The sequence below is a fragment of the Serinus canaria genome, chromosome 26 (assembly GCF_022539315.1).
Source record: "Serinus canaria isolate serCan28SL12 chromosome 26, serCan2020, whole genome shotgun sequence".
Classification (NCBI taxonomy): Eukaryota; Metazoa; Chordata; class Aves; order Passeriformes; family Fringillidae; genus Serinus; species Serinus canaria.
This window is the reverse complement of record NC_066339.1, coordinates 1597197-1624110: the sequence shown is the minus strand read 5'-3', so window position 1 is coordinate 1624110 and position 26914 is coordinate 1597197. Positions and strand designations below refer to the sequence as shown.

Below are 26914 nucleotides of genomic sequence, written 5' to 3'. Positions count from 1 at the left end.
GCTGTGGCTGGGACCCTGCCCAGGGGCCATGTTGGGTGGCAGTGTGTGCCCTGGCCAGGGATAACAGGGACAAGGACTGGGTCATCCCCCACACCTTCCTGGCCATGGATAACAGGGACAAGGACTGGGTCATCCCCCGTGTCCTCCTGGCCATGGATAACAGGGACAAGGACTGGGTCACTCCCCACACCTTCCTGGCCATGGATAACAGGGACAAGGACTGGATCACCCCCCATGCCCTCTTGGCCATGGATAACAGGGACAAGGACTGGGTCACCCCCCATGTCCTCTTGGCCATGGATAACAGGGACAAGGACTGGGTCACCCCCCATGTCCTCCTGGCCATGGATAACAGGGACAAGGACTGGGTCACCCCCCACACCTTCCTGGGCTGCCCCTCTGCTGCAGAGTTTAGATGGGCTGGTGACCCTCTGGGTCCCCTCTGCTGATATATTGTCTCCCTCTCACAGAAAATGGCTACACCAGCACAGATGAGGAAGTTTCAGAGTTCAGCCTGGCCTCAGATGGGAGGTGAGCACCCAGCCTGGCACTGCCTGAGGTGATGGTGGCTGGGGCACAATGCCTGATGCCATTCATGGACCTCGTAGAGGGGCTTTTCTGTGGTGCCCAGCCCTTGGTGGGGGGAGCAGGATGTCTCTTGGACACGAGCAGGGAGTGGAAGCTTGGTCATTCCTTGGAGAAAGGGTGCTGGGGAGGAGAGAGTGACCCAAGGAGTCTGGTGGAGCAGTGGCACCAGCTTTCTGAAGAGAGTTTGGCACTGAAGATCCATCTTTGCTCCTTTCTTCTTGCAGCATCTCCCAGTCTTTCACCATGAAGGGCTCAGCAAGCCAGGATGACTTCAAGTTCAAGGTTAGTTGGCCTTTTTGTGTGGCCTGGTGACAGAGACTGGGAGGAAGGATGGAGGGATGTTCAGTGATTCAGGCCTCTGCTCTGCAGTCTGAACCTTGGGGAGCCAGGCGTAGCATAAGGCAGTATGGCTGCTTTTTGGATGGGCAGAACCAAGGTCTCCTGGTGCAGTGGTCCTGTCCTGGAGCACCAGAGACTTGGGAAGCACCCAGCACAGCAGGCAGTACCTTCTAAATCTGAGTGGCACTGAGGGTGTCCCCATGGAGGAAAGCAACCCCTGTTCTTTACAGGCTATCATGTTTGCTGGAGAGCTGGCTGTGATGGGCATCCCACTGGGGGAGCTGGTTTGTGGCCAGTGAGCACAAACTCTTCCAGCCCCCATTGCTGGCTGCTCCCACTGCCCCCTGTGTGCCCTCCCTGAGCCCTCTGCCCTGCTCTAGGGAGAGCCCAAGCTTTCGGGGCAGATGAAGGCAGTGTCAGCTGAGTGTCTGGGACCCACGCTGGACGTGTCCACCAAGAACATCACCAAGTCCTTGGCGTCCCTGATGGAGATCAAGGAGGACGGGATCGGCTTCTCCATCCGGGACCCCTATTACAAGGAGAAGGTGTCGCGCACCATCAGCCTGCCCACCCGGGGCAGCACCTTGTGAGCATGGGCCACCAGTGGCTGGGAGGCTTAAGGGCCATGGGCCTGGGGAGGCTGTGCTGGGCCTGTGGAGGTGCAGAGGGGTGAGGGGAGCCCAATCCTGCATCTGTCCATGCTTGGCTATAGCATGCCGTGGGGAATTTCCTCAGCAGGGTTTGGAGAGTGTAGGAGTATGTTGGTGTCCTTTGCAGATGGAGAGGAGGATACTTCAGAAACAGGGAAGGAAGGAGGGAGATGGAGAGGGGATACTTCAGAAGCAGGAGGAAGGACCACAGGGTCCCCAGCTCCCTGCTCTGGGTTATCAGCCTTTTAAGGTGTCTTGGGCTGCCAAAAGCCTCTGCACTTGTGGGCTGCCATGAGATTGTAACTACAGCCTAATCTCTTGTTTGCTCTTCTGGGGGAGGACAGAGGTGTTTGATGTGGAGGGGCCCTGGGGCAGGGCAGGTACCCACTCTGTTTTGTTCACTTGCTGCAGTCCCAGGCAGTCCCGGGGCTCAGACACTTCGCCCCTGACACGGCGGAAATCCTACGACCGTGGGCAACCTGCCAGGTGAGCTTGGGAGAAACAGTGACGTGGGCAGGGGGGGCTATGTGGCCCAGGATTCTTTCTGGGCCCAGTCAGGTGCCAGGTGAGCAGTTCCCAAGTCACGTGTCCCTCTGATCCTTTGGCTCAGGCCTGCAGACATTGGCTTCACACCACCCTCCTCCCCACCCACCCGTCCGCGCAATGACCGCAACGTCTTCTCCCGTCTCACGAGCACCCAGAGCCAGGGATCTGCCTTGGACAAGTGAGTTCTGCTGGGGTGAGAGTATCTGAGCAAGGGGAACCCGGACCAGGATAGCACATGGCCTGTACTGAGTCCTGTGGGGGTATATAGCAACACCAGGGCTTGGATTGGCTCCAGCCAGTGTCCTGTCACCACTTCACCTCCCTGCTCCTCCCTGTGATGGAGCAGCTGCAGTGCCAGGGCTGTGCTGCTGCCCACTGTGCCCCTCTGAGCTCACTGTCCTGGCCTCTGCCTGGAGACAGGGCGGTGCCAGACTTGGACCCCTGGAAAGACGAGGGAGTAGGAGGATGGGGTGAGGGGATGAGGGCTCAGAGGAAGCTGATGGACTGGCATCCAGCCACAAAAGCTGCTCCAGCCTCTCCTGGCAGCAGGTCAGGTGCTGCTCTGGGCTTGCTAGCAGCGCTGGTGTTCCCTGATGGAGACCTGCTGTCTGATCCTCACATGCCCTCCTGCTCTTCTGCTCTCTCTTGGTTCTCCATGTGTGCTTCTCCTTCTCCCTCCCTCCACTCCTTCTCTCTGTCCTACACTGGCTTGGATGCAATAACAATCCTCCACCTCTGACTCCACTGCTGCCTTCTCTAGTCTGGGTTTTCTCTCCCATAATCCTGCTAATTTTCTGCCCCTAGGTCTGATGACAGCGATTCCTCTGTCTCGGAGGTGCTGAGGTATAGACAACTTTCTATTTATTATCCCTTCCTCTGCTCCTCCTTCTCTCTGTCAGATGCCTGCTCTCCCTGTCCCTGCATGCTCTGCCTGCAGCTTGCTGCTCTCCCCCCATCCCAGCTTGTGTGTCTGTCCCCCCTGGCATGCCACCTCTGGTGCCTGATGCTGTCAGTTCAAGCTGTTCCTGCTTGGATGAGCCCTTGGTACGTGGTGCTGGGCTCACTGGTGGGTGCTGGCTGCTTTGGGTTGGCAGCATGTTCTCCTCCAGCTCTGATGGTTTCTTGCCAGCATGAGGCCACCACGTCCCACCCTTTCCCCAGCTCTCCAGCAGGATGGTGAGATGATGGGGAAGGGTGCTTGCAGTACATCCTTTGTGCAAGCTTCTTCCAGGCAGTTATCTCAGGTTCACCTCGTGCCTGGTTGTGGTCCCTGGTGCTGAGTTGGAAAAGGTCAGTCTCTTCCCTAAAGCAAGTCAGTTTGTGGTGCAGAGCTCAGCCGTGGAGTTAAGGTTCTCCTGGGCTTCTCTCCCTGCATCCACCACTAGAGAAGTCTCCCAGAGCAAGGGCCACATTTGCCCCATCCTTTAGGAACATCGCAGCCTTCCAGTGCCTAAAGGAGCTTGTAACAAAGAGGGAGAGCAACTTTTTACATGGGCAAATAGTGACAGGACAAGGGGGAACAGTTTAAAACTGAAAGAGGAGAGATTTGGACTAGATGTTAGGAAGGAATTCTTCCCTGTGAGGCTGGTGAGGCCCTGGCACAGGTGCCCAGAGCAGCTGTGGCTGCCCCATCCCTGGGAGTGTCCAAGGCCAGGTTAGATGGGGCCTGGAGCCACCAGGTCTAGTGGAAGGTGTCCCTGCCCATGGCATGGACATGGAATGAGATGGTGTCTAAAGTGCCTTCTAACCCAAATCATTCCATGATTCCATGATCAGCTGTCCAGCACCTCCCTCTGCCTGTGCCCTGAGCTCCTGCAGGCCCCCTGTCACTGGGGAAGTGACACCAGACCAGTCTGAGAGGGTCACCCTGGGCAGTTTGTAGTCAGGGGGCCACTCAGAGTCCATGGAAATGCAGTGCAGGGACTTCCCCTTGGATTCAGTGTTGCTTTGAGGCTGGTGGAAGCACTGGGGGTGAGGGGAAGGCTGTTGGCTTGGCACTGGTAAATGCAGAGCTGAGGAACATCACATGCATGTGATTTCCAAACCCAATTAATGAGCCTGTGCTTGTCCTCACAACTAATGCAAACCTTGCCCTTCTCTAGCCCCATGCATCAGTTTCCCTGCCTGTAAGAAGAAACTGGCACAACTTTGGGTGTTGTGGCTGTGCTTGATGACCAGGCACATTGGGGTCACACAATGGTCACATGGGAGGGTCAGGCTGGTGCTCCGAAGCACCCTGAGCATGCCTGGAGTGGAGGAGATTGGCAGATGATGTCCCCCAGGACAGAGGGCAGTGTTCCTTGGCAGCAGGTTTGGCAGGGGTAGGTGCTCTCCTGCCCAGAGCCAGCAGTGGGGACAGGAACAGCCATTGCAGCAGGGATGTGGGGGGCAGATGCTGGTGCTGCCCTTTGTCACCCTTGTGATCTCTGTGAAGTAGCCTGTCTTCAAATGCCACCAGCCAAAGGGTGACAGCCTCCAAGGGATGGGGGTGCTGATACTGGAACTCTGAAACATTATCCCAGCAGAGCTTCAGCTTCGGGCTGGAGAGGGCACAGCTTGCCCCAAAATGGACCTCAGGCCATGGAGCTGAGTCTCCTGAACTGTGCTGGGTCTGTGCCGGTCAGGCAGGAGGGATTTGGAGGGATAGCAGAGGTCACTGGGCAGCCTCCCCCTTTCCCTGTCTGATGGCAGGGGCAGAGGTGGGCAGGGGGTCCCCATGGGGACATTCTGAGGTTTCCACAGAGACCTCAGCTCAGACAGGCCACCTTCAGGTGGAGCAGCCTGTCTCAGTGCTGGGCAGTGGGAGATGCTTGGTGTGAGCCAGTTCATGTTCTTCCATGCCCTGGGGCTGTGGGCACTGAGCCTGTCCACCCTGCACTGTACCTGTTCTCTCTCTCCTGTGAAGGGGCATCATCAACCCAGTGGGTGGCACCAAGAATGCCCGGACAGCCCCTCTGCAGTGTGTCTCGGTGGCAGAGGGACACACCAAGCCTGTGCTCTGCCTGGATGCCACCGATGAGCTGCTCTTCACTGGCTCCAAAGGTGGGTGATGGGCAGAGGGGGCAGGGAGGATGCAGATGCTGTGGGAGCAGGCTGGCATTGGGAGCATGGGATGTGTTGGCATTACAGGGATGGTTCCTGTCTTCAGTGTTGAGCCCTGTCCTGTCCTGTCCTGTCCTGTCCTGCCCTTGTGCTGGGCACAAAAACCACATTGCTGGGGTGGCTCCTTTCCTCTGGCCCTGTGGGTGGGAGAGATGCCCAGAAGGAATATTGTCCCCAGGCCACCATGCCCTTGGAGGAGACACCCCCAACACTCTTGGGTGTGTTCTTCCTCCCACAGACCGCAGCTGCAAAATGTGGAACCTGGTGACGGGCCAGGAAATCGCCTCTCTCAAGGGCCACCCCAACAATGTGGTTTCCATCAAGTACTGCAGCCACACGGGGCTGGTGTTCACCGTGGCCACGTCGTACATCAAGGTGTGGGACATCCGCGACTCCGCCCGCTGCGTCCGCACCCTCACGTACGTGCAGTTCGGGGGACACGGGGCACTCTGGGCTTCTCTGGCTCTGCAGAAGCCATTTCCAGAACCTACAGGGGCTGGGGACATGGCCAGATACAGCTCCTGAGTGCCAGTTTGGAGTGCTGCTTCCAGAAGGAACAGGGAGGTTGGGAGAGGCTGGGGTGAGGGAACTCGTGGGGACTCCTCCAGCAAAGACTCAGGGTCATAAAATCACAGGATATGCTGAGTTGGAAGGGACCCATCAGGATCATCAAGTCCACCTCCTGGCCTTGTGCAGGACACACCAACAATCCTACCCAGTGTCTGGGAGCACTGTCCAAACACTTCTGGAACTCAGACAGGCTCAGAGCTGTGCCCACTTCCTGGGGAGTCTGTTCAGTGCCCCAGCACCCTCTGGGGGAAGAACCTTTTCCTGACATCCAACCTAAACATCTCACAGCTGAGCTCCAGCCATTCCTGTGAGCCCTGTCACCTGTCATGAGAGGGAAGAGATCAGTACCTGCCCCTCTGCTACCCCTCAAGAGGACTTTGAAGACCCCAGTGAGGTCTCCCCTCAGTCTCTAGGCTGAATGTGACCTCAGCTGCCCCTCATGAGGCTTCTCCTCCAGACCCTTCACCATTCTCATGGCCCTCCTTAGGATGCTCTCCAATGGCTTCATGTCTTTTTTATATTGTGCTGCTCAAAACTGCCCTGAGGGCTTGAGGTGAGGCTACCCCAGTGCAAAGTAGAGCAGGACAATCCCCTCCCTTGCCCAGCTGGCCATGCTGGGCTTGCTGTGTCCAGGACATGGATGTCCCTCCTGGCTGCCAGGGCACTGCTGGCTCCTACACATTGACCAGGATGCCCAGGTCCCTTCCCACAGCTGCTCTCCAGCCTCTGTTCCCTGCTGAACCCACACAGCCAGGGTTGCTGTGTCCCAGGTGCAGAATCCAGCACTTATTAAGGGTCAGGAGCTCTGAAGAGATTTTGCAGCTCTTCTGGGGGTGGCCAGGAGAGCTGGCAGCTCCTATGGTGGGGCACAGCCCCAAACAGCAGAGTGGCTGGGTAGATCACAGCCTCTTCAGTGGGAAATGTGGGGCTCTGTGAGGAGTTTGATGACCAGAAAGGAGCATGGAACAGCCTGTAGCTGTGGCTGCCAGTTTGGAGTAGGGCTCAAAGGTTAGGACAGGATGGTAGGTCAGAGTTACCCACTTGCTCTGGCACAGCTCTCCTTTCTCCATCCAGCCTCAGCTCATCTGCCTTGGCTTCTCTCTTGGCACAAGAGGCCAAGACCTCTGCTTGCCTGTGCTGGATGCCAGCACTCACCAGCCCTTCCTGTGGGAAGCAGAGAGGCACGGGAGGAGAGCAGAGGGGCCTCAGCTGGAGACCAGGGCAGGATGCTGAGTCATGCACAGACCCTGATCCTTGGCTGCCTTTGCAGGCTGGGCACTGGCCTGTGGGACAGGGCTCCTGTTGGCCCCACTGTGGCCAGATGGACAGGGATACTTCAGGGCCTTTCCTCAGTGTGAGGCCCCTTTCCTCCTGGGTCCAGAAGGACCCAGCTGTGCCAGCCTGGAGCCAACCCTGTGGTTCCTCAGGCTCTGGTCTCATCCTCCCTGATGAGAGCCTCAGGTTTTGGCTTTTCTATTTTTCAGATTCTGTGCTGCTTTAGTGAGTGGGTCTGGGCTTCACATGAGGGGATGTAGAGCTTTCCTCACAGAGCAGGGAGACAAAACAATTCCTTCTCTAGCTGGTGACCAAGGACAAATGATCCAAATCTCAGGCCCAAGAGCACAAACAACATGGGCTGAAGAGAGAAAAACAAGAAGGATGGGACTGCATGGGCTGGAGCTGTAATTGGATAATTAACTCCAATATGCAAATGGAGCAGAACTTAAAAAAGTGAGAGACCCAGTGACCAGTTGTCCATTTTGTGACTATTTTGGGTTCACCTGGGGTGTAGCCCTGGCTGGGCACAAGCCTGGAGGCAAATCTAAGAACTAGGATTGAACTGAAACCCCTGGAGAAACTGAGATATATAAAGCTACAAAGTGAAATAGAAATATAGATTTAGAATATAGATTTTAGCTTTTAGTAGAAACTTTTACTAAGTGCCTTGGGTATCTAAAAAGCTGCAATAGGGAATAAAAGCTTTTTTGTCTTATGCACAATTCTACCATAGTAGTGGTATTTCTATAAGGTTGCTTTGCCCCAGACAAAATGTAAATTGCTGGGCTCTTGTGCTGCCCAAGGTGGATCTATTGAGGCCTCCTAATAAATCTCTACTTTATTCTTTAGCTCTGTCTAGTCTCTGTTCTAGGCTCTGTTCAGCCTTGACAAGACATCACCTGTGGCAATCAGATATCCTCTGAACAGAGAGAGACAGAGCTCTCCCAGGATTTTCCTGGGAAGCTGTGAGAAAGCTCAGAGAAAAGAATGAGAAACAATTCTTATCTGCACTTGCAGCACCTGTGTTGTTGTGCACATGTGGAATGTGTTATGGAGATTTGTGTACCTAAAGGTGGTTTCTTAATTGGACACTGGTGATGGTGTTTTGGATTCAAGGACCAGTTAGGTCAAAGCTGTATTGGACAGTCTGCAAGGGCAGTGGGGGGGGTCTGATGGCTCCACCTGGATGCCACAACCTTCCCAGAGAGAGGTCCCACAAGAGACAACTTTCTAGGGGTCTTGGGCAGTGCTTTAGCTGCAGGGTAACCTCAGCAAGGGGCAGGCAGCTCAGCTCTTAGCAGAGATTCCAGCTGTTAGCAGAGGTTTCAGCTCTTAGCACAGATTCCAGCTCTTGGTGATTTCAGCTCTTAGCAGAGATTTCAGCTCTGCCTTGGATGGCATATCCAGGCCAACACAGGGACAAAGAGACAGGGGCACCGTGTGGTTATTCTGCAGAGTTCCTGTATTTCAGCACCCTGTGACAGGCCAGGGACAACAGCTCCCTCCTGAACAGGGCAGAAACAGGGTTTTTATGGGGAAAATCGGGGGTGGTACAAAGGGGGAAAAACCAATCAGTCCCAACAAATCTACATGGGATTCCAAAGCATGCTGGGAACTCACCATGACCACGGAGGATTTCTCAATCCAGGAGAGTTGAGAAGATCTTATAACTCATTCAAGGGATACCTCTCCAAGGGAGACGGCTGGCATGCCCATCTGTCTCCACAGATGTTTTTTTTTCTTAGTAGTACAATATGGTATTATAGTATAATACAGTATTATAGTAAGATCAGGGCACCCCCATCACAAAAGTGATTGACATCTGACTCCAAGGCTTTGGAATGCTGAACACTCACTTTATTATACTGTATTATATTAGTTCTCTATTACAAAGAATGCTAAAAAATTCTAAAGAAAAATTGTGGCTGTCTCTCGACAGTCAGGCAACAGCTTTGTGTGATTGGCCAAGGAAACAAAACAATCCTTGGCAGAATCCAATTACCAAATTCCTTCAGGTAAACAATATCCTAACACATTCCACATGTACAAAACAACAGGAGCAGAGAACAGAGATGAGAATTGTTTTTCTCTTCTCTGAGGCTTCTCTCTGCCTTTTCCAGAAAATCCTTGGGAAAAATTGTACCTTGCTTTTCTCTGTGAAGAGAAATGCGACCACATAGTATAGGATAGTACAGTAAAGGTATGGGCTGGGGACAGTGTGGCTGGGTAGTGCCCAGGCAGAAAGGGACCTGGGGGTGCTGGTCCACAGCCAGCTGGACATGAGCCAGCAGTGTGCCCTGGTGGCCAAGAAGGCCAGTGGCTCCTGGCCTGAATCAGGAATGGTGTGGCCAGAAGGTGTAGGGAGTCATTCTTCCCCTGTACTTGGCACTGGTGAGGCCGTACCTTGAGTGCTGTGTCCGTTCTGGGCCCTCAGGTTGGGAAGGATGTTGAGATGTTTGAGTGCATCCAGAGGTGGGGAATGAGCCTGGAGAGGGGCTGGGAACACAAACCCTGTGAGGAACCACTGAGGGAGCTGGGGGTGCTCAGCCTGGAGAAAAGGAGACTCAGGGCTGCCCTCATCACTCTGCACAGCTCCTGAAAGGTGGCTGTGCTCATCTGGGGCTGGGCTCTTTCTCCAGGCAGCACTGACAGAACCAGAGGTCACAGCCACACCAAGGGAAATTTAGGCTGGATATTAGGAAAAATTTTTTCATGTAAAGAGTGATAAAGTTCTGGAATGGCTGCTTGGGGAGGTGGTGGAGTCACTATCCCTGGGGGTGTTTAACAAAGCCTGGATGTGGCACTGGGTGCCAGGGTGAGTTGAGGTGTCAGGGAACAGGTTGGACTCGATGATCTGGAAGGTCTCTTCCAACCTGGTCATTCTGTGATTCTGTGATTGATCAGCCTCCTGCAATCATGGAGCCAATGCTGATTACTCCCATCAGGTATGATCAATCCCCCTTTGAACTCTCCCTCTTCAGGTCGTCTGGCCAGGTGATCTCTGGGGACGCGTGTGCCGGGACCAGCAGCCGCACGGTCACCAGCGTGCAGGGCGAGCACCAGATCAACCAGATCGCGCTCAACCCCTCGGGCACCGCGCTCTACGCGGCCGCCGGCAACGCCGTGCGCGTCTGGGAGCTCAGCAGGTCAGGGCAGAGCAGCCTGGAATGATCCCCCTGGAGGAAATGAAAGCCTTTTTCACAGCAGAAGTTGCCTGGAATAAGGATTTTCAGGATGCTTTCCTCTGGGGTTGTAGTGGTTTTGGTTTAAAAAAATGTTAAAGATTTTTTAAGATTTAAATGTAAGATTTTCTTAAATATTTTTATTTATTTAATTTAAGATTCTCTTCAATCTTAAATTTAAGATTTTTAAATTTAACATTTAAGATTTTCAATTTTTAAAAATTTAATATTTTTTAAAGATCATAAATCTTAATTTAAGAATTAAAGATTAAGATTTTTAAGATTTAAGATTTTAAATTTTTTAAAAAATTAAGATTTTTTAAGATCATAAATCTTAATTTAAGAACTAAAGATTAATTTAAGATTTTTTAAGATTTAAATTTAAATTTAAATTTTTCTTAAATTTAGGATTTTAAATTTTTAAAAATTTAAGATTTTTTAAGATCATAAATCTTAATTTAAGAATTAAAGATTAAAATGTTTAAAGATGTAAATGTAAGATCTTAGGTTGAAAATTTTTAAATTTTCTTAAATTGAGATTTTTAAAATTAAAACTTAAGATTTAAATTTTTACAAATTTAAAACTTTTTAAGATAATAAATAATAAATAATAAATCTTAATTTAAGATTGAAATAAATATTTAAAAAATTCTTAAGATTTAAGATTTGTAAATTTAAGATTTACAGTTGTGACCCAAGGGGTGATGAGCAGCACTGGAGCTGTGTGGGGTGGGGGGGTTGTCTGTGCACTGGGCAGAGCAGAAGGGAAGAGACAAAAGGGGGATGAGCAGCAGGGCTCTGGTTTGCCTTGTCCTTCTGCCTGCCGAGGGCTGTGAATCCTGTGCTGCAGCCTGGGCTCTGCAGCCAGATGTTGGCACACTCCAAAGCTGTGCAGCCAGATGTTGGCACACTCTCAGTCTGCCCTCCTCCCCTGGATCATGGGCTATGGGCTCTCCCTGCCCGCTCTCCCCCAGAGGGAGCAGCCCCGGCTGGGGCACCCAGGGCTGGGGGAGGTTGGGTGGGAGGGCCCCTGGGAGGAGCCCCAGCACGAGCAGGGGCTGAGCTGTGCCCTTGCTCCCCTTGCAGGCTGCAGCCCGTGGGGAAGCTGAGTGGCCACATTGGGCCCGTGATGTGCCTGACCGTGAACCAGACAGCGAGCAACCACGACCTGGTGGTCACAGGCTCCAAAGATCACTACGTCAAGGTACTCTGCTCCTTGGGGAGCAGCACCCCGAGTCCTGTAGCATCCCATTAACTCTCCCCCCTTGGTCAATCCCCAAGCCCTTAGCCCTGGAAACAGGAACTACTTACCATAGAGTCATCCCTCCCAAAGGGAAAAGCAGTCTCCCCCATAGACTTGGTGTCACAACTTCCTCGGGTTTCTCCTTACGCTGTCACTGGCTTGGTACCCCTAGTGGCCAGGCCTCTCTGCCCACCCCTTAGCTCTGCCCCCCACCCCTACCCCGTTATAAGGTGCCTGCTCCTCGTGGTTCTTCCCCTTTCCCTGGGTTTGTCCTGAGTTACCCTGCTGGAATAAAACCTTGCAAAAGAGCCTTTCTTGCCTCTATGGCTGAGCCAGCTGTGGTGAGTGTTGAGTGGAGGTTTGACTGCATTGCCTGAATGTTCACTCAGTCTGCCTTTCAACAGGAGAGGCTTGCTGGGGACAGGAGATGGGCAGCAGCACCAACCACTTTAACACCCACATTTTTGAAGTCCTGTAGGGAAGCCCAGATGTTGGCAACCCCTCACTCTTCTCTCCTCCTGAGAGCTGAGTCCAGATTCTGTTTTCACCTCTGCATGTGAGGTCTTCCCTTGTTTCCTATTCCAAAATCTTGCCTTTTGCTTGGTCCATAATGCACTTTTGGAGAAGAAGTTGCATTTCTCTCATGCATCAGACACTCTGGCTGGGATTTGCATGTGAGGGCTGACCCAGATGAGCAGTTCACCCTGTTCTGCTCAATAATCCCCCCCCCTCCCCCGACAGAGATGCCTCGTGCCTGCTGAGTCACAGCTTCAGCACAGCAGGAGCCTGTCCCTTCCTTTCAGGTTTTAGCAGGTTGAATTAGAGCTGTCCCCAGGGAAGTGAGGAGGGGTGGTGAGATGGTGAGACAGGATCCCCCTTAGCTGTCAGCGTGGCTCCAGAGGAGTGTGAAGGCTCACCATGAGTAAAATGCAGCAGAGTGGGGCTGTCCCTGGTGGCAGATCTCCTCTGCTTGTGGCAGGACCCTCAGCCCCAAAGCCTCCAGCAGCCAATGCCCAGTCCCATTTCCAGCATCACTCTAGGTGCCCTGAGCCTGGGACACAGAGGGTGGTGCCCAAACTCCCCAGGGGAGGGAGTCCCCAGTGCCATCTGTTGTCTGTTACCTGCTGCTCTTCCCCAGGTGTTTGAGATCACGGAGGGCATGGTGGGCAACATCAGCCCCACTCACAACTTTGAGCCTCCTCACTACGATGGCATCGAGTGCCTGGCCATCCAGGGAGATGTCCTCTTCAGTGGCTCCAGGGACAATGGCATAAAGAAGTGGGATCTGGAGCAGCAGGAACTTATCCAGGTCTGGAGGGGGGCACTGGGCAGGGGGGGGTTGCTGCTGGGGCCTGGGGGGGTTGTCCAGGAACCTGGTGCCAGTGGAGCTCACCAGGGAGGGCACTCCCAGTCCTGGGCTGTGTGTGGGTGAGGGTATGCTGTGCCCCCATAATTTATCCAGCAGGGTGCTTGGGATTGCTGGCTCTCCTTCAGGCGGGCTGAGGCATCAGTCGCAGTGTGGGGGCTTGTGTTCCACCCTGAATTTTGAGTTGTTGTCTCCTGCCCAAGGGAGAAACCAAGCCATGATTTTGAGCCCATACCCTTGGCTCCTACCTGGGCACCACCAGTTCCCCGGTCCCAGTCAGTCCTGGGGTGTCACTGAGGAGCTGAGCTCCCTGAGACAGCGAGGACTCAGCCACCCAGCATGGGTGCATGAGGCTGCCTGTGGTGCTGCAGATGAGGTTGGTCATGGCTGTGCTCTGTGCCTCCAGCAAATCCCCAATGCCCACAAAGACTGGGTCTGTGCCCTGGCCTTCATCCCCGGCCGCCCCATGGTGCTGAGTGCCTGCCGAGGAGGCGTCATCAAAGTCTGGAACGTGGACACCTTCACCCCAGTCGGGGAGATCAAGGGCCATGACAGCCCCATCAATGCCATCTGCACCAACTCCAAGCACATCTTCACTGCCTCCAGGTGAGCCCCTGGCATTCTGCCCCCGTGGCCCCTGGGAAGGGGGAGACCCTGGGTTTGAGCTGTCACCCCTGGGCCTGGGTGGGTGCTGGGTGAGCAGGGAGCGGGGAGGGAATCGCAGCTTTTTAGTCCCTCCTTCATCTCCTTCTGCCCACTGTAGCCTGCCCACGGCCAGGCCTGCCCACTGCAGTGCCAAGAGCTGGCCCTGGCCACCCCCTGCCCACGCTCTGGTGATGCCCTGGGTTACTCCCCACGCAGGGACCCCTCTCCCTCGGGGCTGGGCATTGTCTGCTGCTCTCGGGGAGCTCTTCAGCAGCAAGACTCTGATATCCTCTTTTCGACCCTGTCCCTTTTCTCCCTTCCTTTTTCTCTGTCTCTCTCTGCCTCTCCTTCTCCCCCCCTCCCATCTGTGCCACAGCGACTGCCGGGTAAAGTTATGGAATTACGTGCCTGGGCTCACCCCTTGCCTTCCACGACGCGTCCTTGCCATAAAGGGCCGTGCTACTAGTCTGCCTTGACCCTCCTGCTCTTTGCCTCTCTTGCTCATATGCTCCTCTTCTGTCTCTCCTTCCCTTTTCTCTCCATCTCTCCCTCCCTCTGTCCCTCTCACTGTTGCTTTTGCTCCTCTCTCTCTTTCCCTCCCCCCCTTTTTTCTCTGGTCTGAGCTGCTTCTTCACGGTATGAAACTATTCTGAGTTTTTCCCCACTTGATAAGTCTTTGTTAGAATGGACTCACCCCCTTGGCCCAGTCATGCCCCTGCCTTGGTTTCACTTCTTTTTGGTTTTTTTTCCTCGCCAAGTGCTCACATCTACTTTGGCAACTCAGTGGGAAGCCACGGCCTGCCCGTGCCTTTGCATGGATAGTGGGTTGGGAGTCAGCAGCCACCCCCAAATCAGCCCATGCCCCAGGAGCAAAGCAGCTCCCTGGATTTCACTGCTGGAGCTCATTCAAGGCGGGTAGGAGACCTGGTGCGGGGTCAGCCCTGGAGGTCACCCGTTCCCTTTGTCCCCAGCTGCTGCCAGTGGGGTGAGCTGGAGGCTGAGCCCCATTGGGTTTGCCTTCTCCCCAAAGTGCATCAGACAATTCCTGCCAAGGGAAAAGGGCCTGGAAGCTTGGGGGCTGCATGCTGCCCTGGTGGGGAGGGGAGTGAGCACCCTCTGGGGCAGTGCTGTGGGGCTCCTGCCCCAACCCCTGGGTCATGCTGTCCCTCTCACCTTTGTTCCTCAGCGACTTGACAGTGAAGCTCTGGAGTGGGAGGAGGTTGCCTGCGGGGTCAAACTAGGAACTGCAGAAAGACTGGAAGGCGTGGGGCAGGGTGAAGGGCAGGGTACCTCCCCCTGCTCTCAGGATTCGGTCACTCACAGGAGCTCAGCCCAGCACAGGGATTTCTTTGTGCCTGACCCAACGGGGTGGACAATGCTGCATCTGGTACTCCGAGCACTGTCAGCTCCTGTGAGGAAGCAGCTCTGTACGGCACCAGCAGCTCCATCTGCCCTCCTGCTGAGGCTTCTCCATGGTTCTCCAGTGAACAGGAAATGTTTCATCTCTCTTCTCGCCCATCCTGCTGTAAGGACTTTGGGGGTCAGAGATCCCTGACTCCTCAGAGACACCCAGCTCCCTCCTGCCATGTGGGCCCCGTGGCTCTGCCATGCTGTGCTGCTCCTGGGCTGGTTCCTGCAGGAGTCTTCTCCACTCCACAAGGACATTGGTGTCTGCTGGCCAGGACCACAACACAGAGGATGCTTCTCTGGAGCCATTACTTGTGAGACACCTCTGCTGTGAGGACTGCAGAAGGATTTCCTGGTACTCCCAGCCTTCCCTTTCCTGTGTGGATGTGTCCCCAGTGGTTGGAGGGTGCACTCTGAGCTCCTTTGCCATGTCCCATCTCGTGAGGCACAGCAAGCCTGGGATGAGCTCCATTGGGCAACTTCTAGACAGATCTGCTGCAGTTCCTTTGACACTCTCCAAACCCCAGTTGTAAACTCAACTGGCCCCTGGCTCTGGGCTCTTCCCCACATGCCCAGCCCTGCTCTGGACATTGTGACCCCATCAGGGCTTTGTGCTGGGCTCCTGCAGCAGTTAACCCCCTGGAGATGGAGAAATGAAGCAAGAATGGAGGTTACAGGGCAAAAAGGCCAAGGCTGGATTTGGACCCCACTGCTGCGGCTCTGTCTGTCCTTCCCTTAAATTCCTCTCTCAGACCTCTGCCTGGACTGGAGCTTGCTTAGGCTGGGCCTGCATGAATCCAAGGCTGGAGAGGAGCCAGCAAGGCAGGGAGCAGCCAGAGTCCCCTGTGGCAGGAGCAGAGGGGGGAGGGGGTTGCACACTCTGACCTTGCACAAGTCCCCTGACTCCCCCTGTGCTGGAAGGACAATCCTGCCGTGGATGATCTTGCATAATCTCATCTCCTGGAGGGTCTGGGGGCTTCACCCAGGAGTGTTTCCCCAAGCCCACATTCTGCAGGCTCTTTCCTCTGTGTCTCCTGTTCAAGGGAGGCTGGCAAGGCCCTGGTCTCACACTGGAGTTTCCCTCCATCTCTCCTATGGCCCATTGGACCATCCCCTGCTCTGTCCTGCCCTGGGCCACCCAGGGTTCTTGTGGAATGGCCAAGGAGACCCCAGGATGGGTGTTCCTGCCTCACACACTCTACTTTCTCCTTTGTCACAGAAGAAGCATCACTTGAACTCAAATTTAAGGATTTCTCCATGTGATCCCACAGCACTGAACTGGGATCTTGGAGGCCAGGGGCTCCAGGACCTGCCCCATCAAGCACAGACCATTTCCCCTCTGCTCTCTCCAACCACGGTGATACCTTGACCTGCCCCAGGTCATCACCACCAGCCTTGTTCCAGGCATTTTGGCTGGAGTGAGGGGATTCCTCTGCATCATGAAAGACAGGAGTATCTTTATTCATTTGGTGGGGGAAGGGAGGGTTGCCTTTTTCGGGAAAATTCCATCCTGCTGGCTTGCCTTGTTGGAGGGTAAATGGTACATATGTGTGTGTGAGTGTGTGTGTGTGTGAGTGACCCTGCCCAGGACAGTCCCTGCTCCCTCTGAGTGTGGCTGAGCCCTGCACAGCCAGGACTGGTGACTGTGCTGAGGAGAGGCTCCCATCCATCCTGTGTGACCTATGGAACTGAGGGAGCAGCCAAAAGAGCACAGAGACCTCAGTACCCAGTGGCACACAGCCCTGGGGGTCTGCAGGAAGTGTCTCCCCCCCAGGCCTGTCTTGGAGAGGTTTCTGCACTCATTCCTCAGCTGGTTTGTGCTTTGCTTGGCTGGAGGGGCTCTGTGAGTGTGGGGGTGTCTGGGAAGTGTTTGGCTGTAGCCTGGTGTTGAATCTCTGCTCTGAGATCTCCAGTGCCTGCCCTGGAGCCTTCCCTGCTGCCATGGCTGAAGGGAGCACCCAGGGTCAGACCTGCCTTGCCTTTGCCCCCAGTACCTCCCTGTGTGCAGGCTGAAAGTGCCTGTTCAGTGTTCCAGGGCTGAGTGGCCAGTCCTGGATGATGCTGAGCCTCTCTTGCTGCTGTGTCCAGCAGCCTCAAGGCTCTCACAGCCCGTGGAGGGAGGGAGCTGGTGCTGGGTCATTGCTGTCCTGAGGCAGGGGGTTTGAAGTGAGGAGAGTCCTGATTTAGGGATAGCATTCTCCAATTTAGTGCTCCCACTAAAACCCCCATCCCCAGCAGGGTGGAGAGGGGAACTGGAGGCACAAAAGATGAAGATCACAAGTTGAGATAAGAGCAATTTACTGGAAACAGCAGTGAGATAAAACAAACAGTAAAACAGCAGCAATGTTAATAACAGAAGTATACAAAAGAGAGAATGATTCACCTGCAGAGTGCTCACCCTGACCTGACCACAGCCATGTTCTACTGACCAGAGTAGACCTCTCCTCTGGATCCTGCCCCTGTGTATCTCCAAGGCATCAGGACATTGTGATAAAGCCTTACACTGCTGTGGATCTGCTGTGCCAGCCTTGGATCCACCCAGCCCAGCAGAGCCCAGTGCTGCTCTCCCCCTCTAGCTGCAGGCAGGGCCCCTCTGCTTCTTGTCAGGGTGCTCACTGCTCACTCCTGCAGGGGTGCAGGTGCATTCAGGAGGATCAGAAGTGACATTAGCCCTTTGATTCTGACCACGTGCCCACTGGAAGCTGGGCTGGCATTTATCCCTGAAGAATTTCCTGCAGTTGTTGTTTTTCCTCTCAGCTCACACACCCATGCTTCTGGGACAGAGGTGGGTTTTCCTTCCCACTCCTCTTCTCCTCTCTGTGCTCATGCAGGTAAAACCATAGATTGCCTTGTGGTGTGTCCCCTCTGTCTCAAAAGGGGGCCAGTTGCTCCCAGCAGCAGAGGCTCTGGTCTGTACTGGTGTGACATGGGACATTTCCTCAGTCCACAGCTCTGAACTGGAGGATAAGTCCAGTCCTAAACTGGACCTGGGCTGGTTCAGTTTTTTTACACAGCTGCGACACAGGTTGGTAGGAAGGAAAAACAATGATCTTCATCATCAGAGTTGGGGAGTCACCTTTAACACTGTTTGTGTTCCTGTTCAGATCTCTGAATAACCTCTCTAGAAATCTCTTGACTCCAAAGATTATGTGGACTGCACTAAGGTCATCTGGCAAAAATATGACTTCCTTAACATCCCAAGGGAACTCAGAACTTCAAAAGCTGTTTTAACAGGCCTCAAGCAGGAAAAGTGGGTGAAAGACTGGGGAAAATCATCCCCATCAGTGCCAGTGAGGCTGTGCTCTGTACACCCTTCTGCCACATGGATGGTGTGCACTGGACCTCATCTGCATCTGCAGGGCACTGCTGCTTGTTTGAATCCCTGGGGACCCCCTCTAACACAGCCAGTTCCCTCAGGTGCTGGGCAGCATTTATCCTATTTAACCTTGTCCGTGCTGTTCCACCTGCTTGGGTGCACTGCTCCATCATCCCTGAGGGAACACCTTTCCCTCACACTTGGCAGGAGCTGCCTGCAGGGGCTGAGAGTTCCTGTGCTCTTCCCAGTCCCCTTGCCAATGCCCAGGTCCCAGGACAGGTCCCATTCCTTGGCTTCCATCTGTTTCCATGGCATGGCTGCAGCACCCAACATTGCAGCAGCTGGGTCACCAGGGGCTCACCCCCCTGGCAGCTGAAACCTCTTCACATCTCAGCTCACTGGGGATAGGGATGGGATGATTACCTCCAGCCCTGCCTCCTCCTCCTCCTGCTGTGAGGGCCCTGCATCCTCTTCATCCCTCTATGCAAGCTGATTTGGTCTGGGATTTATTCTGTGTAGGGGTGACTGCAGCCAGCGTGGTTTGTCCCTGTGGTTCAGCTGCAGTTGCAGTGGCCATGGTGCCTGCTGCTCTGCCTTCCTCCTCCTCCCCCGAGGGTGCTGTCTGGTGGGAAGCAGTGTCTGATGAATGCTGACCAGGGCCCAGCACACTGAAGTGAGGCTTCTGGCTGGAACTGCCACAGCATTCTCCTTGCAAGTGCTCTGTCACTTTTACAGCATCTTGTACTTGTTCAGGGGGACACTTCCCAACCATTGCAGGAGAGGATTTCTTCCAAAAGTGGTCCCTTTTCTCCCACATTCCATGCCAGTCATGACTATTCCCCATCGGGGTAGATCTCTGAATAACCTCCCTAGAAATCTCTTTACTCCAGATTATGTGGACTGCACTAAGGACACCTGACAAAAATATGATTTCCTTAACATCCCAAGGGAATTCAGAACTTCAAAAGCTGTTTGAACAGGCCTCAAGGGAGAAAAGTGAGTGAAAGTCTGGGGAAAATCATCCTCCCCTGTTCCCCCCTGTTGGTCATGATTGTTATTAATGGAGTCCCAAAGGAAGTGCCTCAGGTAAGGGTAGAAGAGCAACACTCCAGACATCCTAAGTGACCCTCACTGTCCTTGATGTTATCATGTCATAAACTAACAGAGCAATCCTGATCTCCCTCCCTGCTCTGAGACTGTAAGTGGGAGCAGAACTATGTGCAGGGTTAGGTACCCACATGGGCAGACCAGGCAACATTGTCACCAGTGGCTCAGCACCTCATACAGAAAATGCTGAGATCTAATTTGTTTCCAACACACTCTGGACAGATCTGTTGTTATCTCAACTGTTCAAGCCCTACCTTGGATGACAAAAAAAAAGCTGTTGTGGTTTAGGACTGGTATTCCCCAGTTTAGTGTTCCCACTACAACTGTGTGCTGCCACACCCCTCACCTCCTTCCTTCCCTGTGGTGGGATGGAGAAGAGAACTGGAGGCACAGAAGGTAAAAAAAATCACAGGCAGAGATAGGAACAATTGAATGAAAACAGCAATGAGAGAAGAAAAATTAACAGCAACAATAATAATAACAAAAGTGCAACGATATTAATAACAAAAGTGTACAAAATAGAGCAAATCACATGCAAATGCTCACCACAGTGTTACCCTGATTGGAAGAGATCCCTTCTCCCTGGAAGAGAGTCCCTTCCCCCTGCCCAGCAATGATGTGAGGTGGCCTAAAAGAAAAAGAACCTCTGGGCTCTGGCTATGTCCCCTCCTGGCTACTGTAAAAATTAACTCTGTCCTGGCTGGACCCAGGCCAGGGGTGACTGTGATTCCATAGCTCTGTGTGTGTGTGTGTGTGTGTGTGTGTGTGTGTGTGTGTGTGTGTGTTTAGCTCTTAGTTCCTGTGTGGGTTGATGTTTCTCATGCAGAAGAGCATTTCTTGGCTGTTGTTCTGGTTTAGCTACCTCACGGTGCAAGCTGGGTGCTGTTGTCATTGAGTTTCCTACTGGGGATGGGGTGGGGAGTTTGTGGTGTAAGAATCTTTTTTTTTTCTCTTAATTATTGTTTTTGTTATGGTTTTGACACTTGAATTCATCCTGGGGACACTTGGCCTCGCTCCCACCTTGCTGCATGTCTGAGCCACCCCCTGTGTTCCCTCCCTGCTCCTCCTGGGCAGGGAGCAGGGCTGGGGTCTCTGCCCCAGCTCCCACCTTTGCAGTGGGATCCCCCAGAGCAGTTGCAACACCGAGATTTTGCTCCCATTCCTCGTGGGATTCCTGGTCTGAGGATCTGTGGTGTTGCCATTGCTGACTGGGTTGGTTGGCAGCCTGGGTGTGGCTCCCATCTGGTCCCATGGAAAGGGGGCTCTGGAAGGCTCAGCTCAGCCCAGATTTCTCCCTCTGCCCTCCCAGATACTCTCTGTGGATGTGATGGAGCTCTGCTCTGGGAGATGTCTCTGCAGAGCACATTGCTGGGGTGGGCTGGTTCCAGCAGGGCCTGGGGGCTGGGAGAGCCTCTGCCCAGGCTGGGCATGGGCTGTGAGAACCTGATTCTGATGTGTGATGGCTTTTTCACTCCCAAAACATGTAGTTGTGTCTAGATTGAGTACCAGGCACTGAATATAAACTAGGGGAGCCCTGGAGCCCAGCTCAGGCTGGCAGCTGCCCTGGCACAGGGGTCAGGGGCTCTGAGCCAGTTTGGGGTGCAGGTCCTCCCAAACACTAAAGCACAAGGTCCCACATGCAGGTGGGTCCAGGAGGGGTGGCCCTTTGGTCCCTGGCCCTCCAGAGCTCTGATGGGACCATGGGCTGAGACAGGAGGTGGAGGAGGAGGACTGGGCTGAAGGCTCTTTGCCTGTGGGTGAGCTGTTCCATCCCTGTGCACTGTGCTGGCTGCTCCTTGCAGCTCTGGGGCCTGGCTGCACACCTGAAGTCCCCTCTGGTGGTCTCAGAGCCCCTCCAGGGCAAGGACACTTTGGAGCTGCCTTTGTAACACACACCTCACTTTTCCTTGCCCTTGGACACCTCGATTTGTGACAAGGGTATGATCATACCTGCACTCCTGCCTCAAGTTGCTGGGTTATGCTTCTTTCCCCAGGGCCTAACTCTGGCTCTGGGGGTCTCCTCACCCCCAGCACACAGCTCCAGCCTCTGTGGAGGGAGCAGAGCTGCCCCAGAGCTGAGCTTTGCACAGCAGGGCTGGACCAGAGTCAGGAGCCTAAAAGCACTGGACCCCCAAACCACTGTGAGCCCTCCTGAGCAGTGTCCCCTCCCTGTCACCTACAGCTCTGATGACACAGGCTGGGCTGCCCAGGAATGGGAGCTCTGAGGTCCCATCCTGTGCCCCCAGGTCACCTCCCCACCACCTGTGAGCACAGCTGCTTTGGGGTCTCAGTTGCTGCCTCCTGCCTTGGTGCTGCAAACTCAGTGCCTGCTTCCCATGGTGCTCTCCCGGTGCCCCTCACCCTCACCAGTCCTCCCAGTGCTCCTCACCAGTCCTTCACCAGTCCTCCCAGTGCCCCTCACCAGTCCTTCCTGTGCCCTTACCAGTCCTTCCAGTGCCCCTCACCAGTCCTGCCTGTGCCCCTCACCAGTCCTTCCTGTGCCCTTACCAGTCCTTCCAGTGCCCCTCACCAGTCCTGCCTGTGCCCCACACTGGAGAGAGTCCAGGTACGATCCCTGCCAAGCACGGGGCTCCAGTTTGCTTTCCACAGGCTCTGGAGCTTCACTGTCTCCTGCAGGCTGCTCGTCCTTCTGAGCCCCCCTCACCCTTCTGGAAAGGGACAAGGACCCCCAGCCCCTCCAGGTGCTGCATGGTGCTCCAGCTGTAGCTGGGACAGAGGCCAGCACAGACCCAGCTCCCAGAAAAGCACAGCCCTGCACCTTCCTCCTCCCCAGGGCTCGTCCCCTCACCCACTACAGCTCTGCCCTGGTTCCTACCAGCTCCTCCTGGCCTGGCACCCCCAGGTGCTGCCCCACACGAGGCTGGGGCAGCTGCAGCACTGTGTCCCTGCTCCAGCACTCCTTTCTGCACAAGGAGCACAACAGCAGATGCCTTTTCACACTCGGGGCTTTTCCCAGAGGCCAGCTGCCCTGGAGGCTGTGGTGTCTCTGTGGGGGCTGTGCAGCCCGGCCCTGGCTGGGTTTGTCAGAGCATGAGGGGGGTGTGTGTGTTTTCTACCTTGGTGTGTTCCTGTAAATAGTGTAAGTTATTGTGCTCTCCTGCTGTACGTTTTTCAATGGCTGTTTGTTTCTTGCCTTTTTGTCTTTGCAAATAAAATGTTCTTGACATGAAGGGATGAGCACAGAAATGGCTTTGATGAGGGAAAGGGCACAGCCAGGAGCTTCCCATCCCCTCCTGTGCCCATGAGCCTGGCCCAGGGGCTGGGGGATAGATGGGGAGGGGGGACTGTGGCTTCATCCCTTCTGGATAGAGTGGAAAGTGTCCCTCCCAATGACAGGGGATTACATGTGGTGGCCCTTAAAGGTCCCTTCCAGTCTGTGATTCTATAATCCTCTTGGTTGGGAGGAGATTGGACAAGAGGAAACGGCCTCAAGTTGTTCCAGGGGAAGTTCAGGTTGGATACTGGGGAAATTTCTGCACCAAAAGGGTGCTCAGGCCTTGGCACAACTGCCTGGGGCAGTGGGGGAGTCACCATCCCTGGAAGAGTTCAAAAGACCTGTGGATGTGGCACTTGGGGACACGGTTTAGTAGTGATCTTGGCAGAGCTGGGGGAGTGGTTGGACTCGATGATCTTAGAGGGCTTCTCCAAAGGAACACTTCCAGGGTTCTCAGGTGACCTGGACCCCTGCAGGCAGCAGGTCCCAGGCAGATGGGGCAGAACTGATCTTGGTGGGGGCAGATTCAGGGGCTCAGGTGGTGGAAGGGGCTGAGGGGCTGCCCCTCTCCTGGTGAAGAGGAGGAGGAGGATGGAGGATGGAGGAGGGTGCCCACCAGGCAGTGCCAACCCCTGCAGGAGTCAGAGCATCCCTGAGCCTGCAGCATTGCATTAATGGGGAAGGTTTGATAAGGTTTGGGAAGGGAAGGTTTGGGAAGGTTAAGGGAAGGGAAGGTTAAGGGAAGGGAAGGGGAAGGTTAAGGGAAGGCAGGGGAAGGGAAGGAGAAGGGAAGGGAAGGTTAAGGGAAGGGAAGGGGAAGGTTAAGGGAAGGCAGGGGAAGGGAAGGAGAAGGGAAGGGGAAGGGAAGGGGAAGGGGAAGGAAGGGGAAGGGAAGGGGAAGGGGAAGGGGAGGAAGGGGAAGGGGAAGGAAGGGGAAGGGGAAGGGGAAGGGGAAGGGGAAGGGGAAGGGGAAGGGGAAGGGGAAGGGGAAGGGGAAGGGGAAGGGGAAGGGGAAGGGGAAGGGGAAGGGAAGGGCGGTGGCGCGGTGCCGCCGGCAGGGGTCAGGGCTGGCTGCGCCACCGCAGCGCCCGGAGCGCGGGAGGGGACGCGGGTTAGGGGGATGGGAAGGGAGGTGCGGGGTCCTGCCGGGGGCTCAGGGTTGTCTGTGCCACACAGCCCTGCCAGGCAGCCCCCGGATTCCCTGGGGAGATGCAGTGCCGTGTCGTGCTGGATGTGAGGATGGGGGTGTTGGGGTCCTGCAGGTAGGAGACTTTGGGGGCGATGCTGGGAGGTGGCAGGGCTCTGCCCTTGCGGGGCGCTGCGGTGGGGGATGTGTGACACGGTGTCACCGTGTGGTGCCCGCTGCGCCCCTCGAGGTGACCGATGCCCAAAGACGCTGGGCAGCCTCCAGGGTGGGGAGGGGGACAGCGAGCTGTCCCTGCAGCCCCTGGGGCCGGGCTCAGCTCCTGCAGCCCCCATCGCCCCTTTGCCAGGCAGCGCTGTTGGGCTGGTCAGAGCGAGCAGCACTGGGAGCTGCCAGCCCCGGGCTGTGCCCGCTGCCCCCGTCCCTCCTCCTGCACCCCCTGCCCTGCCCCGACACCCTGGGGCCACAGCTGGGCTTCAAACGTGCCCGCAGTGCTGGTCCCGAGCAATGCCTGCCCAGCTCTGAGGTGTCTCTGGGGGCTGGCAGTGCCCACAGGTGTTCCAGCCCCCAGCAGTGTGCCCTGTGTCACTCTTAGCCTGTGACAAGGCTGTCACCTTGGCTGAGCCTCCGTGGTGCTGCCAGGGTGAGTGGCAGCCCTGGGCTACAAAAGTGGGGGTGTCATGGGCCCAGCTCCCGCTGGCAGGGCAGGGGACATCGCTCCTGCTCCCACCTGGTGCCTCAGCCACTCGTGGCACCACAGACACTTTTTATTGCCAGTCATCATGGCACCATGTCACACTCATGGCCACCTCCTTCTTGCTGCAGACTGCCAAGCCTGGCTGACAGTGACCTGTGCCATGCACCCCTCATGCCTGAAGGTGCACTGGGCCAGCAGCAAGGGGACAGCAGGGACACAGCCCTGGGAGCTGTGGCAATGACATGCTGGCAGCCCCGTGCCACACATCCTCAGGCTGAGGGAGGAATTGCTCTGAGCCAATTGCTCAGAGGCTGCTTTGGGGTAGGGGAGGGTTCCATGGGCACCATTCTGCACCTTGCTGTGCCCTGTGGCTTTAGGGAGGCCTTGGGGACACCTGAGGAGAGGTTTATGCCCTCCCAAGCTCCCAGCACAGTGCTGCAGCATTTCTGGGGAGGGTTGCCCATGGTGATCTCCCCAGGGCCCATCACAGGGCCCAGGCTGTGGCACCTCAGAGGCCAAAGGGGCAGGAAGGGCATTCCTGCAGGCAGGAGAACTGGAGGGTACCTGCAGGGGGTGGGGAGGAAAGCTCCTGCTCTGGCCTCCTGATTCCCAAAGCCCAGAGAAGGAAGGGGCAGGCTCAGGAGGACACAGAGGGCTCCCACTGTGCCAAGCACACATTGAAGGCTGAGGGTTTCACCCCTGGGAGCCTCTCTGCCATGGTGGCACTGCCTGGGCACATGGGCTGGCTGTGGTGCCTCCCTGAGGTCAGTCTGCAGGGAAGGGACAACTGGCCAGGGGGTGCTCAGGGTGGTCTGTGCCACACAGCCCTGCCAGGCAGCTCCCAGATTCCCTGGTATGGGCAGAGCTGTGGGTAGGTGGGCTGTGCATGGCTCGGGCAGGAGATTCCCAAATGCCACAGGGCTACCTCATCACCCCTTTGGCTGGTAGCCCAGGGGATGGCAAAATTTTGGCATGTCCCACCCTACTCCAGGGACACCTGCAGTGTAGTGGAGGGTGGAAAAACCTTCCCCAGGGGCAGCTTTCCAAGCACAGGCACTGGCAGCCCAGTGGGCAGCCAGCTCCCGGGCACGGGGCAGCCCTGGGATCCATCCCTGGCTGGGTGCATGGCCAGGCTCTGGGTCTCTTTCCCTGGTGGCCCTGTGGCAGTGACAGACAGGGCTGCTCCCTGGCAGGGGATGTCCCTGTGGGATGCTGTGCCCAGGGAACAGAAGGGCCTGGCAGCACCAGCTCTCGTGAGGGTGCTGAGGAGGAATGAAACTGGAGTGGGTGATCAGCTGGTCCCTCCTGGCTGGCACACTGGCCCTGCCCGCCCCAGGGCCTGGGGGATGTGACACAGGGGACAGGACATGAGGCACCCTGCCCTTGCTGGTCCATGTGCCAGGCTGGAGTATCTACATTTGCAACAGCCTGTCAGCACAGTGTCACAGGAGATAGTTTGCTGCCAGGTTTGGAGTGATAAGGACCCTGAAGTGACAAGGGGGCAGCTCTGTGATGCCAGGGTCTGCTCTGCTCCCAGATGCCCAGGACTGCCTCAGTCTGCACATGGTGTGGACATGGCTGGCTCAGCAAAGAACCAGAACCAGACAAAGGGGTGCCCCAGCTTTGGCTGGGACTGGCCTGGCAGAGGTCTTCCTTGCCAGCTGGGCTAAACACAGCAGGAATAAACCTCAAAGGGCCCCAGGTACCCCTGCCCAAGGCCAGAGAGGCAAGAGCCACCAAAGGTACTTCTCCAAATGCATCCCATGACCCTGCCTTGTCCCTTGGCACACATCCCTGGTGAGTGTGCGTGCCTGCCGGTGCCAGGTGCTTGTGACATGGCAGGGCAGGGGCTGCCACAGCACTGCAGCCTCTCCCAGACCTCCCCCAGGCAAAAATCGACCCATTCTGACAGACAGAGCAGCAGTTCTCAGGCACTTGCCCGGTCTCTGCTGTACCCCCACAAAAACCACCTGTCCCCGTCTAAGCCCTGCTCACAGCACGTGCCCTGTCCTTGGTCACTGGGAGATATGTGCCTGTGCCACCCAAGGCTGTGCTCCGGGCACGGCCAGGGCACCCCCACTGCACCTGCTGAGTGCCAGGGCTGGCTGCCCACCTGGCCAGGTGTGTGCCCTGGGCAGAGTCCTGGCTCCACTGCCCAGGCAAACCCCGATAGGGACCCACAGGCCCCATGGCCCACCCCGACCCACGGGTGGCTTTGGCTGCAGGAGCTGAGCGAACCCGCTGCTGCGAGCAAACAAACACGAGCCTGGCAAGAACACAGCCCGTGAAGGCAGTGTGGGTGAAACTCTGGGCACCGGTGGGGCACGGGCTCTGACAATGATTAAACTGGCCAGCCCAGATTTCCCGGCAAGGCAGCGCAGGGCTGGGACCCGGTGGTTCATATTATGCAAATCACCTGGAGCTGGGAGCATGAACGTTTGGGGCTGGAATTCCCCTCGGGCTGCCAGATTGTTACGCCGCCCAAGCTATAAAAGCAGA

At 55.7% G+C, this 26914-nt stretch overlaps 1 protein-coding gene across 2 annotated transcripts in view; it reads left to right on the top strand.

The window, feature by feature from the left end:
* KIF21B (kinesin family member 21B) overlaps positions 1–22530 on the top strand; it is a 52154-nt gene extending 29624 nt beyond the window's left edge. The window contains exons 23-35 of one of the 2 annotated variants that reach the window (XM_050985111.1): positions 471–531; positions 813–870; positions 1308–1513; positions 1989–2063; positions 2188–2301; positions 2928–2966; positions 5029–5165; positions 5464–5644; positions 10055–10219; positions 11342–11459; positions 12637–12807; positions 13271–13470; positions 14696–22530. In XM_050985111.1, the coding sequence (XP_050841068.1) occupies positions 471–531; positions 813–870; positions 1308–1513; positions 1989–2063; positions 2188–2301; positions 2928–2966; positions 5029–5165; positions 5464–5644; positions 10055–10219; positions 11342–11459; positions 12637–12807; positions 13271–13470; positions 14696–14750 (1580 nt within the window). In that variant the 3' untranslated portion in view covers positions 14751–22530. The remainder of the gene's footprint in view (positions 1–470; positions 532–812; positions 871–1307; positions 1514–1988; positions 2064–2187; positions 2302–2927; positions 2967–5028; positions 5166–5463; positions 5645–10054; positions 10220–11341; positions 11460–12636; positions 12808–13270; positions 13471–14695) is intronic. The other variant, XM_050985112.1, reaches the window with a different exon arrangement.
* Positions 22531–26914: the final 4384 nt, after the last annotated feature.